At 47.0% G+C, this 14,738-nt stretch overlaps 1 protein-coding gene across 3 annotated transcripts in view; it reads right to left on the bottom strand.

Annotated features, from left to right (window-relative positions):
* Positions 1-472: 472 nt before the first annotated feature.
* Positions 473-14,738, bottom strand: part of LOC147451527 (RPM1-interacting protein 4-like) — a 57,293-nt gene continuing 43,027 nt past the window's right edge. For 2 of the 3 annotated variants that reach the window (XM_086520412.1, XM_086520413.1), the window contains exons 3-5: positions 1,152-1,634; positions 876-1,076; positions 473-788 (exon numbers count right to left, since the gene is read on the bottom strand). In XM_086520412.1, the coding sequence (XP_086376538.1) occupies positions 750-788; positions 876-1,076; positions 1,152-1,634 (723 nt within the window). In that variant the 3' untranslated portion in view covers positions 473-749. The remainder of the gene's footprint in view (positions 789-875; positions 1,077-1,151; positions 1,635-14,738) is intronic. The other variant, XM_086520414.1, reaches the window with a different exon arrangement.

Here is a 14,738-nt window from a genome sequence, read left to right as displayed (position 1 = left end):
GATCAAAAGAATTGATTTGATTATTTTCATACTTGCGTTTCCCTCAAATTTCTGCCACAACACATTGGTTAAGCATCAATTCCTATCTGAGCCAACCGAAACTCACTCGGTGGTAAGCGTGCATCGTTGCAAAGAAACCAAAGATGGCATCAACATATCCAAGTATAATTAAATTGGTGCACAGAAACCTGACTTCACAATTTCTATGCATATGCATAAGAAATGTTTGACTAGAATCTGATGGCCCCCAACCAGATCTCAACTCATTGCCTAAATTGGTGCACAAACATGCAACAAAGTCCTAACGTCCTCAGAAAAAAAAAAAAAAAACCTAGAATAGCAATTACCCAACAAGGATATCTGATATTGCAAGACTAGAACCAACACCTTCCACACACAAGCATCTGTGATTTCAAGAGATAAAAAGACAAGTCTTCTCTAAGAAGAATTATACTAATGTGCACAACAAAGCTCAGTCAAGTAAAACCTTGTGGCAAATAATAGAGTACATCAAAGAATACTAAAGCATTCATCAATCAGTATACAAGGCTGATCTATTTTATCCAATAGACACCAAAAAAAACCCAACATAAGAACTGCAGGAAGAGAAGCACATGGTGTTTTACAAAAATCAAAATACAACCGAAGTAGTGAAGTTAAGGGCACCCTGAGGCATCAACAGATGTTATGAAAAGCCCAAAATTCCCCCAATATAAAACCACTACAGCGATCCAAGGAAACCATTGCCACTAGGCTGCACTTGGGTGGAAACATCTGCAAAACCAATTCTGGCAATCCAGTAGAAAAAAAGATTTTAGGTCACTTGTTACATGCAATTCAACCAGGAAGCACAATTCAACGAGGGGTTAACTTACAGAGCTTTCATGGCTTCCAGGCTGGGTTTTTGATGCATCTTGCTCTGGCCTTAGAGGAGAGTCCTGAATGCGCAGAGCTGCACCAGTCTTCTTTTCATCACGCGCCTTATCAAAAATAACTGTAAACCCTTCCCCAGCCGAAGGATTGTTCACATCCCAATCACCAAATTTGGGAAGAGGAGCAGCATACCTCTCAGGCTGCTAATATGCAAACGAGCAGTTATAAATAACAAAGAATTGGGTTAAGAACATTACAAAAGATAACAATATACCTACACGATTTCTGCTGGGAGTACCAGGTGCTCCCCCATCTGACTTTCTATCAACTGCAGGCGAAGCTGAACCAGGCTTTCTGCCAAGACGGCCTCCATAAGCTTGAGGATGCATAGGTGATACCCCTGACCCAACGCTTGCTCTATCATAATTTGCCCCATTCTCAGTTTGATAGAAGGCATCCTCGTCACCCCTGCTTGAGTTTCGACCATGCCCAGCTTGGTTGCTCAATCCAAATTCTGAATCCTCCCTGCTGGCTCTTCTTTGATGTCGAGGAGGCGGCCTTGGTATTGATTCAAGTGAGGCCCCAGAATTTACACTATTAACATCAGAGCCTTTTCCAAAAAATGCTTCATTCTCCATTGGATCATTCGGATTTATTATCTTTCCTCCCTTCCCAGCACGAGCATTGTCAAAAACAACAGTGTATGGCATATGGTCATTTGGATCCCAGTTTCCAAATTTGGGAATGTGGCTGGGCCTTTGCTGTTTTCAACCACAAACACACATCACACCTCTCTCTCTCTCTCTCTCTCTCTCTCTCTCTCTCTCTCTCTCTCTCTCTCTCTCTCTCTAATGAGGGTAAAAGTGCCCAGGGAACTAGGTGGAGAGTCGAGAGGAGGATGTATCCACAGATGCCTCTGAATGATAGGCACCTCAGAGCTGTCAAGCAAAGAGTCCTCCAAGTAAGTGGTAAGAGGGCAGCTTAAATGTTACCCAAGACCGCCAAGCAACCAGGAAGAAACTGAGCCTGCAAGGAGGAGGATGGGCGAGAAGAAACATATGTAAACACCAGAGAGAGCTGCATCAGCACCACAAGACGGAGACGAGCTGAGGAAAAGAGGAATCGGCAGGTTGCGTGGTGTCAAGCAACTGGTCGGAGGAACACATAACAATGTCGGGGAGGCCAAATTCATTAAGACTCTACCAGATGACTGAACGGGTGGAGAGAAGACAGCCTGCCAAGCAGCCGACGACAACGCCAAACGACCAACCTGGAGAAGCTCCTTGAGGGAGAAACAGGCACACTGCTAAGCCACTCAAGCACGCACAACACACAGACACCACAAGCAAACACACAGACACACTAGAACCTATACACACAGACAAACATTCCTCACGCGCACACCGAGATACACCAACATGCCAGCAAACAAGCACATACACAGACTCCAGCACAACATCGAAGCTTAAGCCAAACAAAAGGAAATACGCGCATACGGACACACGCACGCGCACGCACACAAAGAAACCGGCCCGTAGCCTTACTGAAGGGCGGTAAACTTTGGCTTTCACCTGATGTTTAACTTTACCTATACTTTACAACACAAAGTAACTTCCGGAATAAACTTGTAACTGGAATTCACCACTTCAAAACATTACACGGCTTGGTAGCTAGAGTGCTCCCAAGTAGACAGTGACACCTGTTGGCCCCAAGATTGGCACCCCTTTTGGTGTTTCTTTATTCCAATAAAACTAGGAGAAAAAGTTGTAATCTTCGACGAGCTGTCCTGCTTTTATCAGGTTAAAATTGCCTACTCTAGCCCAATTCGGAAATCTAATGACAGTAGACGGCTTCACAAACAAAATCCCCATGTAATAGATGACTTTCCACGTGCATTAGAGCACCTTTGCAAACCTGACGAGAAAATACAGCACACTGAATTCCCTGTTTTTAGCCTCTAAAATGCACAGAACACCTGTTTGACAGTTCCCTAGCTTCCCCGAAGCTTTTGGGACCTTTAGGCATCAAAAAGAGTCAGACCCAAACCTGCAAAAAATTACAAGAAGCTGTAATTCTATGTTTTGGGCTCCGTTTTGCATGCCGAACGCACTTGTAGGTAGCCCTTGAGTTCCCGCACAGGTAGAGCTACTTGCCCTTTGATTCACACTTGAAAGTGATTTAGTCTAGCTTAAATTAGTAGTTAGGTGTCTACCGGATCACGAGCCAGTTCTTGTCTTCATTGCATCTTTCGCTGCCACCTTTGCATGGGAGTGGAGAGCGAAGCAAGGTTTAGCGTGGGCAAGGCGGCAAGGCAAACCCGAAAAAGGCAGGGCACCAACGAACTGCAGGATCAACATAGGGAGAAACGCCCGAACAAGTGCCAGAGTCTGCAGTACCAAGTGGGGAAGCTGGTGTGGGAGGCAAGGGCACGAAAGCATCTTCCTTTATGCAAAGACAGTTGTCCCGACGGGCTCAGCGTTGAGGAAGGTAGGGCCGAATCTTAGGAATCGAGTAGGAGGCGGAAAAGGGGAGGGAGGAGGCCAGGAACCAAATCTGTGCAAAGGCCGGCGGCAGTGCGACAAAAGCTGGCAGGGACAGTGCTGCAGGTCAAAGATGTTGTTAAGCCAGGACAGCGTTGCAAAGGGGAGGGGAGCCAGACCACGGAAGAGGGGAGGAGAACCAGGTAACGAGAAAGCAGGCTGCGGGAGAGGCAGGGACATGTGATGGGGCAGGATCACAAGGTGTAACCGCCCATAAAAGGTTGCAAACATGTCACATAACTGGTGCTAACAAGCTTACAAGAGATCGTAAGCCTATCCCACAACTGGTACTGACAAGCTCACAAAAGAGCAAAGGAATGGCCAAATTTGCGAGGCCACACTACCACCGAGGAAGGAGAGAACATGGAGATGGGAGAAGTCCACACTCCAACAAAACCTCATCGAACTATTGTCATTGTCGGCTAAGGGTCCGGCACCACATGCTCCACCTCTAAACTTCATTCAAGGAAGTCGGATGATCAAACAAGAAGTGGTTCTTGGGATAGAAGTATTCCCCTTTGCCTGTCAAAGCCAACTCCAATACATGCACTAGAACATGCATCTGAATTGCTGCATACCAGATGAGCAAGAGACTACTGAATCCGGAACTGGAACTTCCATCCTTACATGAACAAGGGCATCCTCTCCTTCAAGAAGGAAAGAGATCCACCTTTGCCATCCATAATCCAAAATTTGGTACAAAAGTGCAACCGAATCATGAACGTGCTACCCATTGGATAGGTAGCTCCGTCAAAAGACGTGCATTTGCAAAAGGCACAGCAAATCTGCCAAGCCGTCTCCTTGAAGAAAACACAGTCATAGAAACTTGCTCCAAAAGTGATGAAGAAGATCCTACTGATGTCCGAACACTTCTCTTTGAAGGAGAAGCTAGAAATGAATAGCTCCCCCTCTAGATCCAACAGCCGCATGCTTGCTCCCCTTGCCGGAAAGCAAGACAACATGACTCCATATGGGAAAACCAAAGCAATCCAACATTGCAACGCATCCTGAAACCTCCATCGGGTTCCCCTCGGTAAAGAGAGGTCAAGGTAAACAAGGGTAAAGGCGGGGAAGTCGTAGACGAGGATTCATAGCCTCCACATACCCAAATCCATAGTTTTTTTCTCACCCGTGAGGAAAGTCAACCGGGCTTCTGGGCACGTCCGCGAGAGGATGACGTGAGAAACGTTTTTCCTCACTTGGCAGGGATTTTTACACGTCGGCATTTTTTTGCCCCAAATGTGAGCTTAGGTCATTATGAGTAAGGGCGCCTGTGAGAATCTGAACATGCACACCCAATTGTAGCCCTGTGCTCCCTCAAGCTTCACATTGAGTGCCTCACCTCCTCTCTTCACCCACGAGCCGCTTCAATCCTACCTACTAGACTAATCATTTGAGTCTAAAATCTTATGGTTTTGGAGGCTCCATACTTTGCCATCTCTTGCTTTGCTCTAGTATCTATTGACCTTTGTCCAATGTTTTAATTGCAAGTTGTCATATATATAGACTATTTTTTAGGGTGCCGTATGGTATTTTAGGTATGGAATCTCCGTGGGATCTGAATCGGGCTTATTTCGGGTTTTCATACCTAGTAACAGGGAACGGGAGGAACGGGGGGTAACCGTATTGAAATGGAATTTCAGTCGGTTCTGGGCGCCGAAACGGTTTCGGGAACGGAAAAACGTTCCGTAACCGGAACGTAATAGCGGAACGGGCGGCGGGAACGGCCGGGCAGAATAGCCAGCAAAATTCAAAAAAAAAATAGCCAATTTTCTATTTTTAATTTTCAGCAGTTGCAGAGCGCGAGAGAGAGTGAGAGAGGTGGTCGTTCGGAGGAGGTTTCAAACCTATCAAGACTCACACAAGGCGCGCACGGCGGAGGGGGGGTCCTTTTTTTTGTTTAAGCTATTAATATGGCTGAAGCGGAACGGGCAGCCATCAATATGGCTCAACCCTCAAGCGCCATCAATATGGCACAACTTCCAAGCTTCATTGGGGGGGAAGGTGGATATCCTTCCCATCCTCTCCTAGATAATCCAAACCCTCAAGTTTTCAAGAGTAGAAAACAGGCGCCCCCATGGCATAATTTAGGTTCACCGTTCCGGCCCCCATTCTCGTTCTTCCGGGGGCCCCCGTTCCGAAAACGTTTTGGAGCCCCCTGTTCCCGTTCCAAGTTCTTGTCCCGTGTAACTATGCCAGAGAAACAGGGAATGGGCGGAATGGGCCCCTCCCGTTCCCGAAACGCGTTCCCAAAGTGGTCGGGGAGCCGTAACGGATACACGGGCGGAACACCGTTCCCCAAAAAATCTGTCACCGGAACAGTTGGCGGAACGACCGGAACGGGCAGCCAGAACGGCGATTTTCAAAAAAAAAAAGCCGTTGGACAGTTTTGAAATTTATGACTGTTGGGATTTTTTGAGCACTTTTGAATGGTTTTTGGGGGGGGGGGGGGAGGGAGGGGGAGGAGAGGGGGTCTTCTCCTCTCCTATATAATCCAAGGGCCTCAAGGCAATGAGGCATATCTATTATCTCCCTCAACTTTCAAGCCTCAAGGGCCAAGGCATGGCAAGGCACTCTGTCTCCCTCCCTTGGGCCTCAAGGCTCAAGCTTGAGGCTTGCCGCTCCACCTCTCCCTCAAGCTCTCCATCTCTCCATCTCTCTCGAGTCTCGAATCATGATTCACTCATTCATCACCTCTCTCCCTCTCCCTCGGGCCTCAAGGCTCAAGCTTGAGAGTCAAGACTCCACCTCTCCCTCACTCTCCGCCGCTCCATCATCCCCTCTCTCTCTCTCTCTCTCTCTCTCTCTCTCTCTCTCTCTCTCTCTCTCTCTCTCTCTCTCTCTCTCTCTCTCTCTCTCTCTCTCTCTCTCTCAAGATTCCTTCCTCTCTCGAGTCTCATCACTTATGGTGCAAGCTTCCGCATCAAGTGAACGTGACCCCTTGGGTGCCAAGTGAAACCGGCCCGTGGGGTGGTAGGCTTTGGCTTTCACCCGAAATTCTTTACTTTAGACACACACAGAGAGAACGTGCAAAGGAAACCTACGACGGGAATTAACACTTAAGCACACACACGGCTCGGAAGCTAGAATGCTCTGAGCAAACGCCGACAAAGGTAGGCCCCAAAATTGGTGCCCCTTTCGGAATTTCTTTATACTCTGAGAGGGCAAATTACAAAGTAGAGTCCAAGGAATCCTTTACCTGTATCCCGCTAGATACCACCTGTTTTGGCCAAATTTCGGCAACATAACGGCCCCAAAACTTGCACGAAACCAATTCCCCTACTGGAACTCACTTCCATTGGCATAAACCCTCTGATTCCTGCCCAAAAAACAGTAAATTCAGCACGTTGTATTTATTGGTTTTTGCCTTGTTTTCAGCCCCAAACAGTACCCTTACTGTCCTCTGCCAGTGGGGCGCGATTCCCAATGGTTCTGACGCCCGTATGACTGAAAAACAGGCAATTTAAGCGCATACACAGCATTGAAAACGCACCTGTACGGTGAGGTTATGACCCTCACCGGTGCCTGCTTTGGAGTAGCAGTTAGCTACCCTTGTTCCTGCTCAAGGAGGTTCTTGCCTCAGCACAAAAGCATGAAACCACACAGCTGTACATCAGTCAAATGAAGAGCCCTCTTGTGGGGCATCACATAACTGCACGCAGGGGAGAGAGAGAGAGCAGTGTGTAGTGTGCAGGGCATCACTCCTAGCACCACACTGTACATGAGAGGGAAAGAAAGCACTCCGTAGCTCTTAACCTGTGACAAATGCAAAATGAGGCCTCCCTCAGCTAGAAATTCAACGCCCTTTTTTCTGAATGAAGCAAGTACACAAGAAAGTGCCACTTGGCACACTTACAAGCATTTGCCCGTTTCGGGGTTGCCGCCTAAAAATCTCCCGACTGGTTGCCCAGTTGACTTCGCAGCAGAGTTGTAAAGTGTTCCCCTGGTCATACCGAAGGTAATGATGCGAACACATTTCACGGCCCAAAATAGCAGTTCCCTAATTTTTTGGAGATGCTTCCGTTGGGCTCCCACTGGTCATTTGACCATCTATCCTCATTGGGACCGCATCCAAAAGTGATATGTGGCCCAACTGTAGGATACTTTCTGTTGGTAGTCCCACCTTGACTTTATGCCTTTATTGAGTTCACGTCCTAGTATCCACCAACTTGCTAAGTGTGACGAGGGGACCTACATGACCTTGCACTGAGCCTAGACATCCTCTTACTATACGAATTCCAATGCCGACCAACTTCCCGTCTGCGGGTGAAACTACCGTTCACATTGGCCATACAATGTCCGACCATTTGCAACTTCAAAAAGAGGGTCTCAGAAATAAAACAAAAATCATTGGAAAGAAACCAACAACTAAGGTTAGCAGTTGCCACGTCCTCATGACATAGTTAACAGCTGCCACGTCCTCGTGACACCAAGAAGAAGAAGGACGAAGCATCATGATGGGATGAAGTGCATTCTCGAGTGTTGGGGAAGTCCGGTGGTGCACGTGCATGGAAGTGCAAACTATGTTGCTTCGAACGGCAATCCGGCACAGCCAAAGTCCGTGCTCATCTCCTTAAGCTAGAGGGACAACAAGTAGCAATATGCAAGGCCGTCAACGAGCAATTGTTGAAGGTATTTGAAGCCAAGGGTGCTGCCATCAAAGCCAACAAAGAAGAGAAATAAGCAGCAAGGCCTAAGTGTCCCGCAATCGACCCAAACAACTTGGTTTTTCCCTCTTCTACACCTTCTTCATCGGTTGGTGGTGATAGTAATGCAGCAACGACAGAGACGGCGGTGACATCATTTCGATCGACATTTTCAATGCCTAATACTACTCCAATCTCCACTCCCAAATCTCACCAACGCCCTACATACCACTTGGGATCCAAAAAGGAAGGAGGATGTGGATGCAAGTGTTGCCCGCTTTTCCTATCACGATCACATCCCCTTCATAAAAGCTCGGTAAGACTTACTATCATTTTCATACAATCAATCAACTCGATTCTCATTCTCATCTAAATAGTAAATACTAATACCTCTTGTGTGCAATGTCTAGGTCGGAGTACTTCAAGACCATGTGCACGAGGATTGAAAAGTATGGGGCACGCTACGTGCCACCCTCTTTTGAGGCCCTCCATACTACTCTACTCGATAGAGAGAAGGCCGTTGTGGAGATGGCAACCCTCAACATGAAGAGGCAATGGACGAAGTATGGCGTGACGCTCATTGCGGATGGATAGAGCGACACTAGGAGGAGGTCCATCCATGACATTGTTGCCTATTCCAAAGGGGAGATGTATTTTGTCCACTCCCATGACGCCACGGAGACGGGAAAATCAGAAGATGTCCCTTGCGGGTGAGTGGGCCTCCGCCGTAGAGACCATTGGGTCGGACCTTGCGATAGGTCTAGTTACTGATGGGGAGGCATCAAACAGGGCAGCCGGAGCTATTTTGGAAGGCGCTTATCCTCACATCACAGTGTTCCTTTTGCATGGCACATTGCCTTAACAACCTCTTCAAGGATTTCGGCAAACTACCTTGGATAGAGCCTCTCATTGCATCCACGTCCAAGGTGGTTGCTTTTATCAACAACCACAACATACTTCGAGCCGAGTTCTTGAAGCGGTCGGGGGGTAAAGTGCTTCTAAAGTATTGTGAGACACGCTTTGCCTACAACTATCCAATGGTAAGCCGCTTTGTAGAGTGTCAAAGTGCAGTGCGGCAGCTCTTCATCAGTACAGCGTTTGCTGAGACTTACCATGCAAGTACAGTCACAGGGATCATTTGTCATGGAAGGTGGAGGATCCTAAGTTCTGGAAGTGTAACCGACTTGGACACTCCAAGTCGAGAATCTACCGCGCCAGCACCAAATAACCACTTCAAAACAGTTCACAGTTCACAATTTATTCGACACTGGCCCGGCGGAGTTCCGTACCTAGAGATATTGGCCCCAAAGACTAGCGCCCCTTTCGGTTTTTTTTTTTGTATTAATCTGAGTTTTTCACTTATTATTTTTAAGTGACTTTTGTTGGGAACTAGGTAGGGCAAATTTACCAAGCATGTATATAAGAAACCTAGCGCTCGCACTTTCTGGCAAAAGAGGCTGCAAGAACCAGTGTGTTCACAGGCAACTTCTCAGCAGGACCCCAAGATCCCTAGCGTTTTTGCACCACAACAAATGGGCTAGCGTTTTTGGATCAAGAACCCAGATCAGCCAGCGTTTTTGCATCAGCATCAGCCTGGCGATAGAACCACAACAGATCAGCCCCAGCGTTAACAGATTTCCACCGCAGGATGACATTCAACCCTAGCGTTTTTGCATCTACCTAAGACCATCAGCGTTTTTGCAGATCTTCGCGACAAAACCTCAGTTAGCATCAGCGTTTTCAGTTTTCAACAGTCAGTACCCGCAGTAGAACCCCGGAACCTCGCAGATCTCTCACCTTCCCGCAGTAGAAACCCTGAACCTCGCAGATCTCTCACCTTCCCGCAGTAGATCCTCGCCGCACGGTCAGATCCATCGAAGTTTGCAGTTTCAGCCTGGAAAACGCAGATTTCACCATCTGCATTTTCAGCACGTCATCGTCGTCGACGTAGAGTCAGAATTCAGCAGATAAAGATTTGCAGATTTCAGCCCTTAGCATTTTCACATTTCAGCCCGTCTCGTCGTCGTCGACATCGTCGGCAAGTCCAAGCATTGTAGAGATTTGTGCAATCAATAGTAGACCACTCTCGCCATAGAGAGTGGGGCCCTTGGAGGAGGGTTTGACAACTTTCCGGTGTCATATTCTCTTCTCTCTCTATCTCTCAGTCTCAGCACCTTCATTCACAGTGTTCACCACTTTGTTTGTGTACATTGCACTCTCTCACTAAAGGAACGGAAGGCTCTCCCTTTCGTAAGTAAAAGGAACCCTTGAGCACAGTTCAGAGCACTCATCTGGAGCAAAGTTCAACATTCACTTCCGCTGCACCTTACACTGGTATCAGAGCTCTGGCAGTGTTCTGTATCACTCAAGGAAAGACCACAAGAATTTTTTTGCTTGTTGCGGCGCACGTCACCCAAGTCCACTTGGGCGTATCGATTCCTAATCGTGTTTTTGAAGAGTGACAGGAAACCCAGAAAGAAGGGCTTGTCCAGCCTCCCCTTGTTTCTCTTTTCACTCATTGAGAGCGGACCGTGCACTTAGCGGCCGGCCAATCGACGTGAGGTGGGAAAAAGCAACCTTGGTGTGAGCGCAAGGCCACCAAGGGGTGCGCCCGTGGAAAAGAGAAGAACTCGGGTGAAGAGAAGATCCTTCTCTAACACATATTGCAAGCGAAAGAAGAGCCTCAAGAACTCGAGAACCTCAGGACCCTCAAGAACCCAAGAACCAAGAACCACAAGAACCCAAGTTCCTCGAGAACTTAAGAACCGAGGACTTCAGTGGATGGTCATCACCCGAAGCGGAATGGATACTTCGCATGGAGGTGGTGAGCATGGGAGTGGCGAAGATGAGTTTTTCCCACCAGGAGGTTTTTCCGACCCTTCCCCTTCCCCATCTACGACACAAATTGCACTAACTCCTATGGAGGCTTTCGACAAGATGATGATGGACAGGAAGTTAGAAAGCGAAGCAAGAATAGCTGCCATAGAGCGCAAATATGAAAAAAGAATGGCAACCATAGCACGTGAGCACGAGCAAGCACGCTTGGAAGCCAAAGAAAGACAAGCCAAATTGAATCGTGAGCGCGAAGAAAGACAAGCAGAATTTGATCGCGAGAACAAAGCAAGAGCAGTAGAATTTGATCGCGAGAACAAAGCAAGAAAAGAAAAGAGCGATCAACACATGAAAGAGTTCTTGGGACTCTTTTCTATTGTACAAGCGCAGTTTGAACAGAATCAGAAGCAGGAGACTCTCTCAGTCTCTTCTTCTCCAAAGCATGACACACATGAAGATTTGCATGATGATAAGCATGATGATTTGAATGATAATGATGAGCATGATGAATTGGATGACAATGATAAGCATGATGATTTGCATGATCAAGATGTGGTTTCTCACGAGCATGATGATTTGTATGATCATCGTTCACAAGGATGATGGGTTAGTTGATGCTTTTTCTAGTGAAGCTAACCTCATTGCAGATTCGATCAATCACGAAGAACCGATCTTGGCTCTCGAGTCGAGGTCTACAGAACCCCCTCAGAAAGAACCGATCTTGGCCCTCGAGCCTAGGTCTCAAGAACCCCCACAGGAAGTATTATGTGTTCGAATGATTAGTCAGCATGCATTGTTCGAGTGTTTCATTCGTGATCGTTTCTTGTATTTTAGTCAGTGTCTTTATGTGATCCCTTTTCATAGGCATGACATATTGTTCATTGAGCACAATTCACTCATGATTGAGCACTGATGTATGGGATTTCTCATGAAAAGCTGAAAAGTATGCCCCCCCATTCCATGTCTCTTCCTTGGTACGACACAGTCGTAGAAAGAGCACAAGAAAGATTGAGCATCAAGCATAGGCATTTCCATTGTGTTTTGCCATAGTTGATTGACTTAGATCAGAAAGTCACGATTCGACCCCATGTTTGCGTGTGTTTGATGAACGGTGTGGCACTCCGTCTCTATGTTCATCTTGATTGCATGCAGAGTTTTTTCGAAGGAATAGAAATTTTCCAATCACTTTACATGGAATGGGTATGTTCATGGTTTTGTTGTAAGGTGCAGCGGAATGAATGTTGAACTTTGCTCAAGATGAGTGCTCCGAACTGTGCTCAAGGTTTCCTTTTACTTACGGAAGGGAGAGCCTTCCGTTTCTTTAGTGAGAGAGTGCAATGGACACAAACAAAGTGATGAACACTGTGAATGAAGGTATATGAGACTGAGAGATAGAGAGAGAAGAATACGACACCAGAATGTTGTCAAACCCTCCTCCAAAGGCCCCTCTCTATGGCGAGAGCAGTCTACTATTGATTGCACAATCTGGTACAATGCTTGGACTTGCCAACGATGTCGACGATGATGAGGACGACGACGAGACGGGCTGAAATCTGAAAATGCAATGGCTGAAATCTGCAATTCTTTATCTACTGAATTCTGACTCTATGTCGATAACGATGTCGATGGCGACGATGCGACGACGATGAGCTGCGTTTTCCGGGCTGAAATTGTGAACGACGCTGAATCGGACCGTGCGGTGAGGATCCGCTGCGGGAAGGTGAGATCTGCGAGGTTCGGGGGTTCTACTGCGGAGTTTGACTGCTGAAACTGAAAACGCTGGTCCTTCTTGATGCCTTGTCGCGACGGAACTGCAAAAACGCTGAGGTCCAGGCTGATCCAAAAACGCTAGGCTGATTTCTGTCTACTGCAAGAAATCTGCTAACGCCAGGGCTGATCTGTTCATGCAAACTACTAACGCTAGGGTTGATCTGTCTTCTGCTGTCGCCAAGAATCTGCAATTGCAATTTGATTGCTGAAACTGAAAACGCTGGTCCTTCTTGATGCCTTGTCGCAACGGAACTGCAAAAACGCTGAGGTCCAGGCTGATCCAAAAACGCTAGGCTGATTTTTGTCTGCTGCGGGAAATCTGCTAACGCTAGGGCTGATCTGCTGATGCAAACTGCTAATGCTAGGGTTGATCTGTCTTCGGATGTCGCCAAGAATCTGCAATTGCAAAAACGCTGGCTTATCTAATGCAAAAACGCTAGGCCTTTTGGTGAGAGAAAACGCCAGAGTTGTCGCGGGGGGGAGTCTTGCTGAGAACTTGCCTGATGAACACGAGGTTCCTGCTGCCTCTTCTGCCCATAAGTGCTAGCGCTAGGTTTCTTATATACAAACTAATGAAATATGTCCTACCTACTTTCCAACAAAAGTCGCTTCACAATAATAAGTAAAAAATGTCAAAAATAGGGAAAATAGGTTTAATGCACTGGAAAATGCTCCTGATGGATTCTGATGGTAATGCTGATGATCGTGCTGTGTGCAACCAAAGGATATGTCACGTGACACATCCCAACCATATGTGTCCGTGGACAAGCTACACCACAGCACGGTTCAATCAGTTCAATCAAGTCTAGATTAGCAGTGATCTGGCACTTTTGTGAGTCTATTCGTAGACCGTGCATGCCCAGTCACTTAGCATAGATGCATATCCTCCGGTTGCACACAGCATGATCATCGGAATTCCCATCAGAATCCATTAGCATCAGTTAGGGGAATTTTCCAGTGCCTTTAGCCTATTTTCCTATTTATTGGTATTTTCACTTATTATTTTTAAGTGACTTTCCAACAAAAGTAGGTAGGGCAATTTTGCGAAGTTAATATATAAGCAAACCCAAGTTAGCACTTTTTGGCAGAAGAGGCAGCAGGAGCACCTTGCTCAACAGACAACTTCTCAACAAGACCAACCCCCGCGACTACTCTGGCGTTTTTCCCACAGAAGACCTAGCGTTTTTGCATCAGATCAGCCTTGGCGATTTGTGCACAGCAGATCAGCCCCGGCGTCATCACGACACAGCAGATCAGCCTAGCGTTTTCGCATTTGCAGAACCCCGGCGACAGAAGGACCAATTTCAGCCCCTGGCGTTTTTGGATTTCAGCAGCAAATTACGACCGGCATTATTCACCTAAAGTGTAGCAGATTCAGCCCCTAAAGACCATCAGTTTTCAGCCCTAAGAAACCTCATTTTTCAGCCAAGAAAACGCAGTCAAAACAGTCATTTTCAGCCACCGAAACAGTCCCAAAATTCAGCGATTAGAAGATCTCTTCTCTCTCCTTCTCTCAGTTTCATTCACTTGCACGCACAATCCACTCACTTTGTTCGTGACCACAGCACTCTACAAGACGGAAAGCTCTCTCTTTCCCTAAGAACTAAAAGAACCTTGAGCAATAAAGATCACTAATCTTGAGAAAATACAACATTCATTCCGCTACACCTAACATTGGTATCAGAGCTTTGGAAGTGTTCTGCCTTACTCAAGGAAAGAACCACAAGAACCACAAGAAATTTTTTTTGCTTGTTACGATCGCACGAACCCAAGTTTACTTGGGCGTGGCGATTCTTAATCGTGTTTTGTTGAAGAGTGACAGGAATCCCAAGAAAGAAGGGCTTGTCCAACCTCCCCTTGTGTCTCTTTTCACTCATTGAGAGCGGACCGTGCACTTAGCGGCCGGCCAATCGACGTGAGGTGGGAAAAAGCAACCTTGGTGTGAGCGCAAGGCTGCTAAGGGGTGCGCCCGCAGAAAAGGATAGAACTCGAGTGAAGAGAAGATCCTTCTCCAACGCGATTTGCAAGCGAAAGAAGACCTCAAGAACCTCAAGACCCCTGGATTCTTACGAATCAA

This window comes from Adiantum capillus-veneris, chromosome 9 (assembly GCF_014529385.1).
Source record: "Adiantum capillus-veneris isolate H3 chromosome 9, ASM1452938v2, whole genome shotgun sequence".
Classification (NCBI taxonomy): domain Eukaryota; kingdom Viridiplantae; phylum Streptophyta; class Polypodiopsida; order Polypodiales; family Pteridaceae; genus Adiantum; species Adiantum capillus-veneris.
The sequence above is the reverse complement of the archived record's forward strand: the minus strand, read 5'-3'. Positions and strand labels throughout refer to the sequence as shown.